Raw genomic sequence first — 19,211 nt, 5'->3', positions numbered from 1 at the left:
GTATCTGCCTGTCTCCACCTTTCCTTCACCTTTTCTGTGGACTATGCCTGGCCCATCATTCCCTCCTAATATTAAACATTTGATAGTAACAAAGACATTATCTTGATTTGTCTTATTTTATCTTTTTTTCTTCTTTTTTGATGTGACAAGGTAGCACGATAGAAGCCCGGAAGGCCTTGAGTTGGGAATCCTCCTGCCCTGGCACCCAAATCCCTGAGATTACAGGTGCCTTCCAACACATCCAGAGAGAATGCTCTCCAAATTAGTTTAGAGGGCCCGAGAGTGACTCTCAGGTGAGCATGCAAGAAAGTCTTGGTTCCATCCCCAGCACTACCAAAAAATTAACTCAAATAATTACACTGGCTAAAGACCTGGATGAGGAAGAGAGCTCTTTCCTCAGAAAACCCGAATCACAGCCAGATTAACTTCCTGGTGGCCAGCGGCTGATACAGTAGCAGTCACAAGCAGGGATGGATGTTCCCCACTAAAGGGGCTGTTTGAGGGGAACAGGGGTGCTGCCGGCGCAGACAGATCTGAGCTCTCTGGCCACTGTGGAGGGAGCTCTGCTCTCGACACATCAGAGTGAAGCCACCTGATAATTTTACCTTCCATGGCGATTTCAGGGAGGACCCCCAACCCAGCAACAGTGCCCCCCTGCTACTCCCTCCCTCTCCCTGCTGACTCTGCCACCGGTGGAGACTGGCTAGGGCTGGCAGCACCTAAAGGTCCCCCCCAGCCCCTGCCTCCTGGCCGCCCCCCGCCCCCAGCACCCGAGGGCGCCCCGCCCCCCACACCCCGCACACTGACCTCCTTTTCTATGGTAGCCACCTGCTTCTTGGCCAGCTTCTCCAGCTCGATGGACGAGTTGTTGGCATGTGTCTCCACCTCCTTCTGGAGTTTGAGGCGGTGCTCGTCCATCTCAGCCTTCAGCTTGTTCTCCAGGGCGATCAGCTGCTTCTGGTGCTGGCGCCGCATCCGCTTATAACCTGACATCTGTTCCCGCAACTCGTTCTCCTGCTCATGCTCATGGATCTGCCGTGTAACCTGAGGCAGGTGGGGGGACAGAGCTCGGGTCACCGGGTGGACCGGGGGTGCCCTTTCGAGTAGAGAGTGCCCGGTGACCTCGGCATCCTCACCGGCCTGTGGTGGCCTGGAGCGGGGGCGCTGCCGGACACTCTGTCATCCTCAAAACGTCTCATTTGCTTAGCGCTTTTACACACTCACGAGGTCGGTGTTACTGCTCTCGTTTAATAGAGACATTGAGACTTGAGGGAGGTCATTCATATATTTTTAACAGTCATTCACACACACACACACACACACACACACACACACACACACACACACGGGGTAGTGGGGCTCTCCAAGTGAGAAGCTGTGCTTTTTCAAAGGATCATCCTAATAGGGAGACAGACAGACAGACAGACAGACACACACACACACATACACACACACACACACAAAGTTTTTAAACTCTGTCTCCCTTAGCCACATCCCTAAAAGATCTGCCCACAAGTTACAATTTTTTTTTCCTACAAAAGAGACAGTGTTCCTATGAGTGTCCCTGGACCACTTTTCCCGATTTCATTTCGAATTCAATGTCCAGCAAGCCCAAGTCTGCCAGGGGAACCTGCAGCCTGGGTATCTCGACTCCTCCTCTGACTCTTCTGGGAATTTCTAGCCTCCTTCGTTAGTTCCCCCCCCCCCCATGGAGCTGTCCATCGCTTCCTTCTCCTTTTCCCTATTTTAGAAAAGCCCTTGGATTTCAGCATCAGGATGCTAACTTTACTTTTCACGGTATCATCTGGCTGCTCCCCTGGAGAAGGAGCCCACTCCCCACTTCACCCCCAAAACAAGTTTTCCTGGAAAATCCCACGCTATTAACGCCCTGCACTGTTTGCAGTTTGTGGGCCAAACTGTGTTTCACGGATGGCACACCCATCAGAAGGGTGTCCCTGCACTCTCCACTGGGCCCTTACTATAGAGCAGAGGTTCTCAACCTGTGGGTTGCGACCCCTTAGGGGTTGCATATCACATATCCTGCACATCAGACATTTATGTTACGATTCTTAACAGTAGCACAATTACAGTTATGAAGTGACAACAAAAGTGATGCCGTGATGGGGGGTCACCACGACATGAGGAACCGTGTTAAAGGGTCACAGCGATAGGAAGGGTGTTCTAGAACCGCACTATCCTAGGAGCGGACTTTAATCCTTCCTGATGAGCGAACATGCGGTTTCCTATGCATGCCTCACTTGGAAGGACATTCCTCTCCAGGACTGAGAGCAGAGGATATTTTAAGACCAGCCGACAAAGAACACCCTGGCATCACCCTAAAGGCCTCTAGTACTCCGAGAGAAGTGAGTGATGTGTTTCGTCGCTACAACACCAAGTGATCTATTTATTTATTTATATTCTGGGTACGGGAAAGGAAACCAAGGTTTCCGGTGCCAGCCTGCCCTTTATGCAGGCTGGTCTCAACACGCTCCATCCTTCTCTTTTAGGCAGGTGTGTTTATGCCATGTTTGCCCCCTCCCCCCGATGCTGGGAGTGAGACACTAGCATGTTCTCTACCCCTGAGCTAAATCCCCAGACATCTTTTTTTTTTTTATTTTCCTTCTGGAGACAGGGTGTCCCTGTGTAGCCCAGGGACCTTGACCTTCACGGAGAGCCTTGGCCTCCGTTTTCCGAGTGCCAGGATCAGCAACTCATCTCACTGTACCTAGTCCCTTTATTATTTTCTTAAATGTGTTTATATCTGGGTAGAGGGAAACACAGAAGTATTTTGAGATATGTGTATAAGTTTCAATCCCATATGCTTATATCACACACGAGGATGACTTTAGGGAAAAACAAAACAAAAACGGCCCCTTTTGAAATCAGATCCCCCCCCCCCCCACACACACACACAAGTACAGTGGCCATTTCCAGGTAGACATATTTTATCCAGATATTAACTTTTCACTTTAGTATTCCCGTGTGTGTGTGTGTGTGTGTGTGTGTGTGTGTGTGTGCGCGCGCGCGCGCGCGCGCGCAGGCACAATCACCCACGAATGTGGGCATGGAGGTCAGGTGGTTGGCTTTCTCTATCATTCTCTACCTTATTTTTTGAGAGAGGTTCTCTCACTCAGCCTGGAGCTCACAATTTTGACTAGGCTGGCTCCCCGGAGAGGCCTGGGAATCCTCCGGTTTCTACCTCCCCAGTGTGCTGAGATCCCAGGTGCACACTACAGTGCCTGGCTTTCACATGGGTGCCAGGATCTGAGCTCCGCTCCGCAGCAGGCACTCTATCCACTGAGTCATCTCCCCAGCCCTCTGGAATTCCCTCTTTAATGAGATTCCCAGAGGGAGCCAGGGCTTACCCTAACGCCACCACGATGCATCTAAACCCTGCACATGTCCCGGCCCACAGCTGACACTCTGGGATGACTAACCTTATGCCAGGAGGCCTCACGACGGACCGGGAAGGAGGCGAGGGACGTTTCCTGTCTTACCAGGGCCTGGGTCCCTGCAAACAGGGTGGTCCCACTGCCTGTCTTATCACACCCAGCTCAAATGTGTGACAGAGGCAACTGGCAGAGCCCAGCATGCCCTCCTTGTACCTGGCTGCCTTCCAGGAGGGCAGCTTTGCTTTTGGCGCTCCCCACGGTTAGGAGAATCACCTTCCTCAGACTCCAAACACAACCTTCCATTTGTCACCACCGAACTTCCTGACTTTCAGACTGTCTTCCTGAGCACATACAGAGAAGGGTTGTTTTTTTTTTAAATTTTTTTTTTTTTTTATTTTCCGGAGCTGAGGACCGAACCCAGGGCCTTGCGCTTGCTAGGCAAGCGCTCTACCACTGAGCTAAATCCCCAACCCTGAGAAGAGTGTTTTGATATGAGGTCTCTCTCTGTAGCTCAGGGTGACCTCTAACTCCCAGGTAGGAGGTTAGCGGGTGTGAGCCACCAAGGTAGACACACAAGCTTAAGCGAAAGTATGAGCAACGGTCAGTTGTGAAATGCAATGTGAGATATATTGACCATTTGTTAATTAGGTTATGAATTCTCATTTCACTTTTACACCATGTGTCTGAAGAGCATACCGTTTGGTCCATAGCATTTTAAAAAAAACTGGTAATTTGGGGCTAGAGAGATGGCCCAGCGGCTAAGGGCCCTGGCTGCCCTTCCAGAGGACCTGAGTTCAGTTCCCAGCACCCAGATGGCAGCTCATACCTGTCTGTAACTCCAGCTGCAGGGCATCTGACACCCTCACACAGACATACATGTAGGCGAAACACCCATGAACGTGAAATAAAAAATAAATTATATATTAAAAAAACTGATAATTTCATATACTTTATATGTACTTTATAATTTATCTTTTAGACTTGTGTCCGCGTGTGGCGGATGTAGTTGTTAGTATGGGTGTGTGCACATACTTGTGAGTGTGCCTGCCTGCTGACGTGTGCGGAGGCCGGAGGGGAGGCTGACACTGGCTAGCTCTCCTGAACCTCTCTCTACGTTTATTTTTTGAGACAGGGTCTCTCGGTGAGTCTGAAGCTCATGAACCCTGCTAGACTGGCTGGCCAAAGTCTGCCATGGATCTGCCTTTTGTTACCCCTTCTGTGTTGGGGTTACAGGGACCTGCCACTGGGTTCTGGGGATCTGAACTCTGGTCCTCCTGCTTATAAAGCAGACACTTTACTGTGTAACCTGGTCAGGCCCCAAACTTGTTACTTTCCCTCCTCAGCCTCTCAGGTACTGAGGCTATAGGCTGCCACACTTGTGGCTACAGACTACCACCCTGATTCTCTCTTTCTCTCTCTCTTTGTAGTGTTCTTTTCTTTTGCAATGGGGTCTCACCGTGCAGCCCTGGCTGGCCTGGAACTCACTATGAAGGCTCTGTCTCCAGCGTGCTGGGATTAAAGGCTTGCATTAACACACCCAGCTACTTCTTTAATTTTTATACACCATGGGTATCAGAACCAAGGGCCCACGGTTCTTGAACTTCCTGAGGGACCTCATCATCAAGGAAGATAGATAGTGATCATTTTCTGTTATAAAGACACCAAAGAAATCACCCCCCCCCCCCAAAAAAAAAAGTCAAAGCTGGGGAGAATGGTAAGTCTGAATCACACATTGAGTGTCAAACTGCGAAGAAGCTGTGGGGATGTGGTGACTACAGTTTTACAAGGGCATCTCAATGGGACCAAATGTAAGTGGGAAGTGCCACAGTGCCATGCCAGGCTGCTTGGAGAAAACACCCATTCTGTCCTAATTATGACCTTGGGCAAACATTTGACCTCTTCAAGTCTTTTGATGCTTCCTTAGGGAAAGAGGGGTGAGCCCAGGTCTCCTCAGTGTGGTGGACTGGGTGGGGTGGCCTGTGTCAATGTGTCGAGGAGCCTCTGACTCGAGGGAACACGAATGACCTGTTGCTCCCCTGCTCTCTCCCGCCAGCCCCGGAGAAATGTCTCCCCTGTGCCTCTGCTTCTGGTGGGGCAGGTCTAGCTTTCAACAAGTGGACAGGAGAGAAAGGGCTTCGTTTCATTTCCATTCTTAGACAGGATCTCGCTCTGTAGACCAGGCTGGCCTGGAACTCACAGAGATCCATCTGCCTCTGCCTCCCAAGTGCTGGGGTTAAAGGCATGCACCACCAATCCTGGTGAGAGAGCACATTTAACAATGCAGTCACCTATGGCCAGTGTGTGGGCTTTAAGGTGGAAACACGATAGAACACATGCTTAGCATGCTTGAGGCCCTGGCTTCTGTACTCAATACCTGCTCCCCGCCCCCAACTAAAAAGGGATCAAGTATGTATATTTCCCACTGTGTCCCGCTCTACCACTGAGCTATGCTCCCAGGCAGGCCACATATAATTTCTGAGTCAGAATTACTGCTCACCTCGCATACCTGGAATAGATACACTATAATAAATAAGCGACAGCTAAGGAGTCATAGCCAGGAGGCCTGCAACACCTTTTAAAGGAAGATCACAGTTGTTCAACACCACCCTGTTTAATCCTAGAAGACCTGGCTCTGAAGCAAACCGTTTCACCTACAGCCCAGAACACGCCTTCCACGTGCGAGCATGAAGGCTGACAGTAACTACTCAACAATAGGCACTCAAGTGACCAAAGCCCATGAACAGGATTAAGTCTTCCTAAGGAGCAGAGCAGTGCACACAGCGGATGTGGTCACCTCAGCGCTGAGCAGTAATCACCCGCCAGCAAGTTCTCAGAATATGGTGAGTGCCTCAGGTTGGCTGCAGAGCCTCGACAAGATGCCCTTCAGAACACCCAAGGGAAAGGTGTTTTAAGTTCTCCACTAACAGCTGAGGGATACCAGGAGATTTCTGCGTCTCTCTCTCTCTCTCTCTCTCTCTCTCTCTCTCTCTCTCTCTCTCTCTCTCTCTCTCTCTCTCTCTCATTCACACACACACACACACACACACACACACACACACACACACAGAATAAGCGACACTCATCGTTTTTTTGAAAAACGGGAGCTAGGATCTCCTTATGTAGCCAGGCTGGTCTTGAACTCGAGCTCTTCCTGACTCTGTTTCCCATGTAGGGGCATCACAGGTTGCCCTACAACACCCAGCTAAAATGCGCACTTCTCAATCCAAATCCTCATGTGGCAGTGGCTATGGGGACATCACTCATTCAATTATGTGTTTACTGAGGGAGTGGCCATGTGGGTTGGACATATTGATTGACAGACAGCACAGGTGAAAGAAACTGGGATCAAATAGTGAGTTAAGAAGGCAGGCAATGGGAAAGAAGTATGTAATATTCATGTGTGCGCACGCATGTGTGATATGTACATGTCCATCTGGGTGTGCACATGTGTACAGAGGCCAGGGGTCAACATGTAGTTGTCACTCTCCATGTTCTCCACCTTATTTTTTTTTTGGGGGGGGGGATGAACACATTAATTCAGCTAGGCTGGCTGGCCAATGAGCTCTAGGGATCTGCCCGTTCCTACTCTTACCCCTGCCTTGCCCCGCCCCCGCCTGAGAACTGGTGGTACAGAGTCACAGGTGGCTGGCTACACGGGTGCAGGGACAATCTGAACCTCACTGACCGAGTTGTTCTCCTAGCACTGAGATTTGTGGTGTATCGATAACGCATCCTCTGGTGCACCGTCCTGAAGGAGACATTTTCAAACTTAGCTTAGCGCTGGGCTCCCGAGAGTCGCCACTGGAGTGCTTCCGGTGGGCCACACTCATGGAGATGTTACCAGGTGAGTTCAGCAGCTAGACAGCGCTTCAAACATTCCAAATGCAGATCCCCCCCCCCCCCAGCTCTTAGGAATTTTTCCTCTCAAGCTGATGAGGCCAAGTGAGAGAACCAGCTCTACAGGGGATGGAACAACAGTTTCTCTTCCATGTTTTTCTGAGGACCTTAAACCAGACTTTCCTCTCATGCTCTCTCCCTAATGTGTGGTCTGTTACAAACTCGCTCGTGTGGCCAGACCATTCCTTTCCAATGAGCCTTCCTTTAGGAGGCAATGAATGAGCCATCCAGTAGACATGCGTGACCCTGATGCTCTTTATGACACCGTCTACTACAGAAGCTGCCAGGGACCCAGAACATCCCAACATTTGAAGAAGTGACTTCAAACATCCAAACAGCCAGAATCGCTCTCATGGGTCAGTCGCAGAATGCAAACACTGGGCGTTCCGTTCACTGGCAGTAAGACGCAAGGAGGGTCCCCCTCAAAGGGCCAAGGACTCGGAGAGACAATCCTGAAGAATGACATAAACTGCTTTCTTCTAGACAACAGACCAGCTCAAGCCATGCTTCCTCACAGAGGGTAGGAGAAAGGCCATGACTTTCCTTTCCTTCTCCTAGGTCTACATGAGGCTGGTAAAGGCTGCTCATGGGAGGCTTGAAAGAAGCAGCTGTATTCTAAAGCCCCACCACGGCTTGCTTTTCTTTTGTCCCACAAGCAACAGAAGAGCAGTGTGTGGAACCCAGAACACTCTGTTTTAAGGTGCCCAGAGAACCACGCCCCCAGGAGCAAGAGCCCACAGCTCATGGCCACCACACACCCAGGAGCAAGAGCCCACAGCTCATGGCCACCGCACACCCAGGAGCAAGAGCCCACAGCTCATGACCACCACACACCCAGGAGCAAGAGCCCACAGCTCATGACCACCACACACCCAGGAGCAAGAACCCACAGCTCATGACCACCACACACCCAGGAGCAAGAGCCCACAGCTCATGACCACCACACACCCAGGAGCAAGAACCCACAGCTCATGACCACCACACACCCAGGAGCAAGAACCCACAGCTCATGACCACCACACACCCAGGAGCAAGAGCCCACAGCTCATGGCCATCACACACCTCATCCAGAGACACAACACAGAGAGCCATACTGAGTGAGAGGAGGCAGTGTCCAGCGAGGGCCTCCTTTAGGTTTGTGTGGAAAAGGTGGGTTCATGAGACACATCTGAGAAGTGGTTAAGTGTTGGCCTGGGTTGGCAAGTCAAGTGAAAAACGTTCTCAGCATTTACTGAGCTCACAATGGAAGAGTGAGCTTGTGTGTTTCTGTCTGTGCTCTTTGCTAGTCACCTCCAGATCTCTGTGACTCGTCAGCAGCCACCAGAGGGAAGCCACGGAGAAAGGGTACAATCCAAACCAGCCAATGAACTCATGGTGGACACACCAACCCATCAACCTGGTATTGCCGTCACCTGTCAGTTTGACCAGTGGCTTGACTACTGACGAGAGGATCCCCGCTGTCCCGTGACCCTGCGCTTAATGAAATGCAGTTTACACTACCTAAGTCCTTTGCACTTGAACTGGGATCTATGGAAACAAAAATAGGATGTGTGATCCATTTTCTAAAATTGCACACTTCTTTCCACTACTCTAGTGTCATGGCTTGGGCAGTCCTTGGGTTGAGTGTCTGAGACCATGTGGTGAGGGGCAGGACTGACATACTTGATAATATACATGAACATAGCCGTGGCAATAGTTAGATCGCCCCAAATGGGACATAGACACGACCATCCAATGCCACACTCCATTCTTCCCTTCATTCCTTTACTTGTCTCCCTCAAAATTTGCCAGCTACTCAGAAGAACTTCCAAGATAGATATCATCATGACTCGGACAGCATCCCATCTGGAGAGGGTATGTGCCCAGAGCGCCAGCTGCCGCCCCACCCAAACCCAGGCTTCTCGGTCTTTAGGTCAGGATCGGAACAGAGACCTTTCGACACATCAGAATTCCACCGGAGGGATGGACCACAGCAGTTTCCTGCACTGGGGGGTGGGGTGGGGTGGGGTGGGGTGGGGTGGGTTACTCTGAAGCCTGGAGCATCCAGGGAGGCTTCCAAGGGCTCTGCCCATAGCCTGAAGTGGCCTGGCAGGGGAGCGGCTTCTATTAGGCACTGAGAAGGCGGCTGTGGTGGCTGGAGCCCACGCTGAGCGGCCCCGGAGGGAGTTTTCAGAGGCCGGCATGAGACTATACCAGCATGGCTGTAGTAATGAAGGGCGGGAGGAGAGAGTCATGAATATATGATGTGGGAAGGAGGGCGTGGCTTGAGGGAAAGCAGAGAACCTGTCCCACAATGGGGGAGACTGCCGGGACTGGGGTTCACCTCCCTGCAGCCTGCCCCTGCTGCGAGGGCTCCCTGTGGCCTCTCTTCCCACTCCTCGGAGAGCAGGTGGGGGGTTCAAGGGACGAGCCCCACGGGATCCTGTGGTGAGTAGTCACAGTTTTCTTGTCAGACACCGTGGCACAGAGGCAACTATGGACAGCCCCACCATGTTCTAGCGGATTCACAGGCGTGTTTTTGGAGATGCTTGCCAAGCATTAGCAGCCACAGAGTGGACATTTTGAGATCTCCGTCACACGGCAGGGTGTTCCTTTCAGATGAAAAATTGCCCATTAAAGAGGTTACAAGAAACTTCAGCATCAAAGAACTCGGGAGTGGGATTCTTTATGAACAGACTACGTTAAACTGTGTGATTTTTTTTTTTTTTTCCTGACATGGAGTGGGCATGAGCAATAGACTGCTGCTATGGTCTCCATTTTCCTTCCATTTGCTCTTTCAAAGATTATAATGCCTTCTAAATCTCAAACATCACTGGAGCCTTAAAAAAAAGGACTTGGTGGGGTGGGGGGGGATAAAAGTAGAAATTAGGTTTGAAAAATAGGACAAGAAAAAACCGATTATTTCTGGGTCGGCCTCAGATGATGTCATCATGGGTTCTGGATGTAACGGCCAAGCAGTGTACAGTAACTCTTCCCGCTCATGTGACCTCTAACATCCATCTGGGCAAAACAACTAATATTTCAATAATTTTCCTGCCGGAGAAGTGAGATTCAGGTGGAAAGGCTGAAAGAGAGTTCCAAATGCTAAGGATGAAACGGGGAGAGAGAGAGAGAGAGAGAGGGAGAGATTGTGTGTGTGTGTGTGTGTGTGTGTGTGTGTGAGAGCGCGCACGCGCACGCGTGGGGGGCCAAGGGGAGGAGGCATGAAAACTAAGTCTTCCTGCGCACACCCCTTTTGCTACTACAAGGGCACCCGGCAATCACATTCGCAGTAGTAAAAATGCTGAGGAATCCGGCAGCCCCTGGGCTCCCACCGCTGCTGCCAGCCTCCCCTACAAAGCCCTCCTCGCTTTATGGCTCTCAGGAAATTCTTCAGGGGTTAAATGGGGGAAGCTCGGCCACTACCACCATTGCAATAAATAAATGAATGAACCAGAACGAACCAGTGGACTATCCCTGGGAAGCAAGTGTCTGATTTTTCTACAATTATACAGATGGTAGCCGGCAACCATCTATACATATTTTTTAAATCGTGTTTTACCTTTTGATGTGTATGTGTGTGTATCATAGAGACACACATGCACCTATATAAAAAGCATAGTGTCCTACACACATCCATACCTTAAAAAATATTTTTAGATTTATTTTGATTAAAACACAGATCGCTTTAAAAAAAAAAATTGGTCATGCCAGCAACTCATCCCCAAACCTTATATTTTACATATACAGCACACACACACACACACACACACACACACACACACAGAGGCTTTTTTTTTTTCCTATGCCATAGACAATGCTAAATATCTCAGATCAGGTTGCTATGCCAACAGATTTTTCCCCCCCCTAAAATGAATAAAATTATTTGGAGGGAGACAACATCCCTGGCTGCTTTTCCTCCCATCCATGAAGCCGAGGGAGGCTCAGGGAGGGCCAGAGGCTGCCAGACAGGGAGGAGGGGAAGGCAAGGGAAGGTGGGGAGAGCAGCATCAGCTTACCAAAGACGCGGATTTGATCGTGGCAAAGCGCTCTCGGTTCCGATAGTGGAGGGCCTGGCTCTGAACTGACTGGGTAGGCCGCGGCTCAGGCCTGGGATCGCCGTGGCCCGCCTCATCCCTTACGAATACATGATCCTGCAGAAATGGATGAAGAGAAGGAGGAAGTCCAGCTGCGCTCTTTCCTCGCCGGCTGCCTCTCTCTCACCCCTCTTTCTGAACAAGCACCGCTGTTTGAAATGCATAGTTCAGCTTCTCTAGTCCCCGCAGCTCCCACGGTATAAAATGAATAAGCAACACATTGCAGCCTTCGGTTAGGAATGTCAGCTGATCGCTCGTGGGATGCCTTCTGACGCCCTGGCAGGCTTTTTTTCCCCCCTTTACCTCCGGAATCACATAGATGCAAAAGCAAAAAGGAAAAGGAGAGAGAATGGCGCGGACGGACGACGCTTCAGCACGGTCTGCTTAAAACGCGGTGACCAGATAATTCCTTTAAAAATGTCATGTCCGTGTCTGGCGGGGAGGATGCTGGTGGCTTTTAACATAAAAGCGAGCCTCCGCCTCATTCCCTTGAAAGAGCTGCGTTGTCAATTGAATTGGATCTGTGAGCTGGTCGGTGGGGTCATCCTTCTTCTGGGGGGTGGGGTGGGGGGATCAGGGGAGGCTTGTGGCCAGCCGCCTCTCTGTCTTGTGCTGGGAAGATTCGGCAGTCACTGAGGGATCCTGCTTTCCAGTCATGATCGTACACAGTTCTAGCACCTTCTCTCTACAGCTTCTGAAAGGATTTTTTTTTTTTTTTTTTTTTTTTTTTTTTTTTTTTTTTTTTTTTTTTTAGATTTAAAGAGACAGGCGTACAATTCCAAACCAAATGATACTTTCACAAACGGTCCCTCAACTTGGCATCGGTATGCCAGCAGACTCAGCGAGGCTGGTATTTAATGTCCTTGACTGATTTAATCGAGTTCTGTGCTTTCTTGATGGCCAAAGATGATTAATCTCATTCTAATGCCCCGTGGAAAGAAAAAAAAAAATGCCCTGGATGGATGATAATGGATGTTCCTTAAATGCAACTGAAATGACTTTTAAAGGAAAAAATGTTTTCAGAGGACCATGCCCCCACAGTACAAGATGAGCTGGTCATTCAGTTAGTTGGGAGGTTAACCTTTAGAAAATTAAAAACAGCCCTCCCTCACCCCCAACAGTACTCTGGCAATTTGTAGCTCAAAACCATGTTCAACAGTGGGGGATTTTTAAATAGCACATGCTCAGATGGGGAAGGAGAAATCAATTTCTTATTCCCCAGGGTTCTAGGAGAAACCGTTTGTTTGCATTTTCTCCAAGAGTACCTGGAAATTTTAAAAAACATAATTGCCCTCCCCTTCATTACAAAGCAAGGACCAAAGAGATTCAGAATATACAAAACTATATCATTTATCTGAAATTGTCAAAAAAAATCAAAATATGTAGACTTTTTTGAGGGAAATAAAATGTTATAACCAGGTCTTGATGTAAAAGCTACAATAATAATAAATAAATAAACAAATAAACAATGCATTACTTATGCTGGGTCAGGTTGTGTCCACCTATAATCAGCACCCTCCAAGACACACCTGCACTTTGAAGCACCCAGGAGGTAGGAGAAATTGCAAATTTGAGGTCACTGTGGGCAGAACAGTGAGAGCCTCGCCCCACTCCTGAAATAATTAAAAATAAATTAACATAGGTATTTAACATAGGTATTTTGAAACTTAGGAAAAAAATGTTTGAAGGATCCTTTTAAATTAATTTGTATTACTTCCCAGGAGGTCTGAACTTGCGGCACACAGACAAAAGAGCTTGGCGTGAGACGGCGACCCTGCAGTGGGCCTGAGCTTCTTGCAAGGCCCTCTCTCATCATCGTGTACTTACTAATGAAATCTCACCATATCTAAAACTGAACTTACTTAACACGACAGGTTCAGAAAAGCATGAAACTTTTCAATGCCAGCCTCGTAAGAGACACAAAGTCTGGGGCTCCGAGCCGTGACTTGGGTGAGAAGTCAGCAGGGCCATCGAGAGAGGACGTGGGGTAAGGGGCAGCGGCAGTCACTCTTCAAATGGTGGTGACTTCACGTACAAAGATGGCCAGTGGCACCAGAAGCCACAGTGCTCACAGCACACACACCCATATATAATAAAAAACTAGAACCCAGGGTGTGGCGATGTATGCCTACAATCCCAGCGCTCAAGAGGCCGAGGAAACAGGGCAGTTGGGGGCCAGCCTGGGCTACGTTAGTACGCCTCTGCCTCAAAAAACAAAACCAACAACCAAGAAAGAAAACCCCAACCAAACAAGCAAAATTATGACTATTTTAGGTTTAGGACCCTGATGATTAAAAGTCACTGGTGTTTTTATTGTGCTAGATGTATGGGAATTGGAATACATTCAGAAAGTTAAAATCTGACAGCACTTTTGATTGTTATCAACAGATCAAATAACTCACTAAAGTATGTATTAAAAATGCTACACACAGTGTGAAACCTGTCTCAGAAAAAGAAAAAAAGCTAAGACACCACTTTAGCAATTAGTTCAAAGACGAGGGCCAAACTTTTAACTTACTTTAAATATAACAGACAAAATGAATAATGTGAGTCTTTGCTTTACCCTTTTTCTTGTTTAAGAATTACATTTATTGCCGGGCGGTGGTGGCGCACGCCTTTAATCCCAGCACTCGGGAGGCAGAGCCAGGCGGATCTCTGTGAGTTCGAGGCCAGCCTGGGCTACCAAGTGAGTTCCAGGAAAAGGCGCAAAGCTACACAGAGAAACCCTGTCTCGAAAAAACAAAACAAAACAACAACAACAACAAAAGAATTACATTTATTAATGTATGTTTGTGCATGTGTGTGTATATACATGCTACGGCACGTGTGTAAGGTCAGGGACAACTTCAGGAGTCAGCTCTCTCCTTCCACAATGTGGGCCTCGGGTATTGAACTCAGGTCATCAGGCCTGGCAGCAAACGCTCCTACCCACTGAGCCATCTCACTGGCCCTGCAGGTTTTTTTTCCCTAAGAGAAGTCTTAGATTTGCTGATCAGTTTGGCACCAGGTCACCATCTCTAATCTAGTACAAGAGAGGCAAATGATCGGGCTGTGAGTCATTCTAACAGTGGACACACCCATCCCTAGGGTATCAGGAAAGGAAGTCTGCTTGTCTTACATTTTATTTATTGACTTCTTTGGAGACAAGGTCTTGCTACTGTAGCCTGGCTGGCCTGGAACTCACAGAGCTCCATCTGCCTCTGCTGAGTACTGGGATTAAAGGGGTGGCCACCATATCTGGCTTACTTGTATTTTGTCTTTTGGGGCAACCATTTGCTAACACTGAATGACATTCCCAGGCCCAAGAAATAAATTTGCAAACATTTGATCTCATTGGATTAAAAAAGGCTGAAGTTTCCAAGTCAACTAATTAAAAATAAGGGGATGTGGCCTGAGATCTGAAGCCCAAACACAAGGATACGTCACCTTCGTTGAACATTGTCCCTTCAAGTCACAGACCCTCAGAGTTTAACCGCTGTATATGGTGCTCACAGTTTGTGTGAGCTGGGCATGATTTAGAAGTAGCCGTGGAGAGGGTCAGTTAACATAATAACAGTAAGAGCCTGCTCTCTGCCCACGAGGAGCTCAGGGCTGACATCTCTGAAGAACGTTTCTATGAGATGAAAGGCAAACACCACGCTACACTCTACCAAGACCAAATATGTGTCTTGGTGGTAATTTACCTTTAAAAGATTATTATCAGGGGGGCTAGGGGTTTAGCTCAGTGGTAGAGCACTTGCCTAACAAGCACAAGGCCCTGGGTTCGGTCCTCAGTTCCAGAAAACAAACAAACAAACAAACAAACAAACAAAAAACATTATTATCAGGGCTGAGGAGATAGGCTCAGTGGGTAGTGGTACTTGCTTCCCAGTCTCAAAACTTGCATTTAACTGACTCCTGTGGGTTGTCCTCTGACCTTCACAGGGACACTGTGGCACACATATACACACACATGTGCACGCACAGTAAGTAAATAAAAAGTAATGAAATATTATTGTTCAACAACACATGAAATAGTCCTTTGAAATTTTTTTGGGATTAGAGGCCCATGTTATTAAGCCCATGTATTTTAATCTGGCAAATGTACATGTGTGCTCATGGTTAAAAAACACCAGAAATATTTCCTCAGATTAAAAAACTGATGTCACTCTGTGGGCAGACCTCCAACTACTACCTGCTCAGCACCCTCTTACAGTATATGTAATAAATTTGCTTTTCCTTAAATTGTATTTTTTATTCAAAAAATTTTTTTTTGGAAACAGGGGCCTTGCTTTGTAGCTCAGGCTGGCTTGAATCTACAATCCTCCTGCCTCAGCATCCTGAGTACTAAAATGACAGGCAGGTGACAGGTTAAAAAAGAATTACATTTTTATATAATAGAGTGAAATATATCACTTGAGAGGCACAAACTTATGTCCTGGCATTACTGTGTATGTGTGTCAGCACATGCGGAGGTCAGAGGTCAACAGTGGTGTCTTCCTCTATTGTTTCCGACCTTGTTTTTTGAGGCAGGGTCTTTCACTGAACTAGGAGCTCGGATGGGCTGGCCAGCAAACCCCTGGGATTCTCCTGTCTCTGCCCTCCCAATTCCAGGATTACAGGTGCGTGCTGGTGATGGAACCTGGGGCCCTGTGCATGCTGGTAAGCACTTCATGAATGGGACTACATCGGCACTGCTAAGATACTGCTTTTAACTTAGACGGAAGCTTCCTCCCAGACAGAACTGCCTCGTGGTCACAAGTCTAGAAAGTATATGAGGCAGAGCCAGGTGGATCTCTGTGAGTTCAAGGCTAGCCTGGTCTCCAAAGCGAGTTCCAGGAAAGGCACAAAGCTACACAGAGAAACCCTGTCTCGAAAAACCAAAGGAAACAAAAAAAAGTATATGAACTTGGCAGTGATTTGGGTCCTTCTCCTCCTGACTGCCTTGTGGGCTTGGCTCACTTTTCCCAGTTCACTTCGATTTCTGCCTGGGACTGTGAGGCTTGGACAAACCCTGTCTCCCTAGGACTTGGCCTGAGGTGTGGCGCTTTGTCTGGGAGGCCATGGCTCAGTAAACTCAAGAGGAGAGGAGAAAATGGCATTTTCTCTTGGGTTATTTAACAGAATTCGTATTGGTGTTTCCTCAAAGCCCGCTACTCTGTTTACAGGGAAGCTGTAAAATGGTGACACACACACACACACACACACACACACACACACACACACACACGCACGCACACACGACACAGCCCACGGGTGTGACCCGAAGCAGCTTTTCTCTGACTGGAGACATCCTCTACAGACACCCTCACCGACCTGTCCGTGGACGAGGGGCCAGCAAACTCACTGCCCCCATCTTCAAAATATCACTTTGGTTTTGTTGAGACAGGCTCTCTATGCAGCTCGCGCTGACGTGGAACTCACTCTGTAGACCAAGCTGGCTTCAAACTCAGCGGCCTCAGCCTCCCCAGGACGGGGTTAAAGGTGTGAGGCACCAGACCTGGTTCCCAAGGCTGCTCGATGGAGCTGGAGGGGAATCCCGGGTCTGAACCAGAGAGACAGGGAGGGAAGATGGCAAGGACTGAGGACAGGGCCATGACGGCAGGATGCTCCTCGTCCCTCATCTGCACCATCGCTCCTTCGGGTTCTCTTTGCTGAGTGTAAGCGGAAGCAGCAGTGAACCTGGCCCTCTGTCCGGCAGAAATAACCACAGGCCACGGGAGCAAAACGTACCTAGGATGCCCTAGCCCCTCAAGGACTTTTCTTCCTGCCAAACAAACTGGGGAAAGAAAGCTGTTCTTTGGTTTTCAAAGATGACAACAGGGCCGGCAAGAGGGCCGGGCGGGTAAAGGCACTTGCTGTTAAGTCTGATGACCTGAGTTCTAGCCCTGGGAGCCACACGGTGGAAGGATAGAACAGACAGAAATCTGTCCTTTGACCTCCACATAAATGCTCTGGTGTGCAGTGCATGTGTGCACATGCACACACAGACATCCATACTAAATGTCATAGAAATGAGTTTACACTCATGACCTGCACACATCACACACACACACACACACACACACACACACACACACACACAACTTTAGACTTAGGTTTTACATGAGACACAAGAGAATATAATAGGACACATATGGGTGAAAATGCCATAATAAAATCCATTACTTTTCATATAAAAAGTAACTAAGAGAATGTAAGGGCAGGGTATATTAAAGAAATGATAAATTACTTGAAGGTAACTGACACAAATATTCTCTTGGTCAGCAAATACTTTTTAAATTTTGAGTTTTTCCATTGTATTATAAACAGTTAAGAGTATTGGAAATCATAGTTTTAATGTTCCGTGGTAAGCCTGAGAATCATTGGCATGTGTGTAAATACATGTGCATACATGAATGGTGAAACTGTAATCAATGCACATATAGGTATTTTTAAAAGGTGAGCTTGATAAGATGGTCATCTTCTAAGACGGTAACCACCTGTAGCTCCGGCTCCAGGGGACTCTGATACCCTCTTCTGGTCTCTGAGGCACCTGAATGCACATGCTACACAGTCATCCAGCCTCACACACATACGCATAAATAATAATAATAAACAAGAAAATGAAAAGGGAAAGTTCTGTCTTGGCTCTCCTTCCTAAAAGTGTAACCAGGCACCCAAATGTCTGACCGTGTGGTAGTGCGGCTGCCGTCCATCAGCATGGGCAGGGAACCGACTTGGGCAGGGCGTCTCGAAAAAATCCCATTACAGGGAAATCTCAGGTGGACTGCATATCCCTACTGTAATACAGAAAAAGCAGCCCTTCTCCTGGCCGGGGTGGGTGTGAGGCCGCTGTTTCCCGGATCGTGGAAACAAAGGCAGGAGAAGCCAGTCTGGTGGAGCCCTTGTCACCTGTGCCACGCCCACTGAGCTATAGCTCCCGTAGCCCCAGATCCGTTCTAATGCCTCCCTTGTGCACTCTACTCATGAGACCCCAACGGGTGGTAGAGAGACAGCCAATGCCTGTGAGCACCCACGGATACAAAGGCTTTGTTATTTTACATTTTTCTTTACTTTATGCCTCCCCGACCTGTAGCTGCACATGTTCCCAGGACATAGGTCAGGGGACAACATGCGAGAGTTGGGTCCCTCCTCTCCTGGGGACTGAACTCAGGTCATCAGGTTTGGCAACCAACACCTTTACCCACTGAGCCATCCTCCCAATCCAATCCTTTCTTTTCTACGCTTTACATACATGACCATTTGCCTATAATCCAAAGAGTCCAGCTAGTACGGAGGCAAATGGCTTTCTTTATCTGATATCGCCCATTTATTTCCTTAAACTTCCTGGTCCCCAGAACCTGACGTCTTCCCAGTCTGATGAACACCCACTTTCCAGGCTCCAACCTCCTCGACCTTTGCCCTCTTCCTTGATATGTAATGCTCCTCCTGCCCCAGGGCCTTTGCACTTCCTGCTCTTGGATTCACTCCTCTCCCAAGCTATGAGGCTTCCACATGTCTGTAAAATTTCATCTAAACTGTCATCCTGTGTAAACTTCCCATTATTCTCTGGTTGATTAAGATTTCCTGTTACCCAGAACAAATTTTGCAAGAACACTACACACAAATGGCTCAGATACTTAAGAAGAAAAAATTAAAAAAAAAAAAAAGAAGAAGAAGAAGAAGAAGAAGAAATGACCAGGGGTTGGGGGGAGGTGCAGAAGAGATGGCTTGGAGGAGGTTAAGAGCCCTTGCTGCTTTTGCAGAGGACCTGGTTCAGTTCCCATCACCCATCATGGCCTGCAAGTCCAGTTCCAGGAGGGTCAGACACCATCTTCTGGCTTCCATGTGTACTGCATGCACATGGTACATAAATACATACATG

The 19,211-nt window shown here is 48.4% G+C and overlaps 1 protein-coding gene across 1 annotated transcript in view; it reads right to left on the bottom strand.

The window, feature by feature from the left end:
- Taok3 (TAO kinase 3) overlaps positions 1 to 19,211 on the bottom strand; it is a 177,272-nt gene that overhangs the window by 27,437 nt on the left and 130,624 nt on the right. The window contains exons 15-16 of the mRNA XM_059249138.1: positions 11,288 to 11,422; positions 808 to 1,044 (exon numbers count right to left, since the gene is read on the bottom strand). Coding sequence (XP_059105121.1) covers positions 808 to 1,044; positions 11,288 to 11,422 — 372 coding nt within the window. The remainder of the gene's footprint in view (positions 1 to 807; positions 1,045 to 11,287; positions 11,423 to 19,211) is intronic.

The sequence above is a fragment of the Peromyscus eremicus genome, chromosome 23, assembly GCF_949786415.1.
Source record: "Peromyscus eremicus chromosome 23, PerEre_H2_v1, whole genome shotgun sequence".
Classification (NCBI taxonomy): domain Eukaryota; kingdom Metazoa; phylum Chordata; class Mammalia; order Rodentia; family Cricetidae; genus Peromyscus; species Peromyscus eremicus.
Note: the sequence above shows the minus strand (reverse complement) of the source record. Positions and strands in the feature narration are given on the sequence as shown.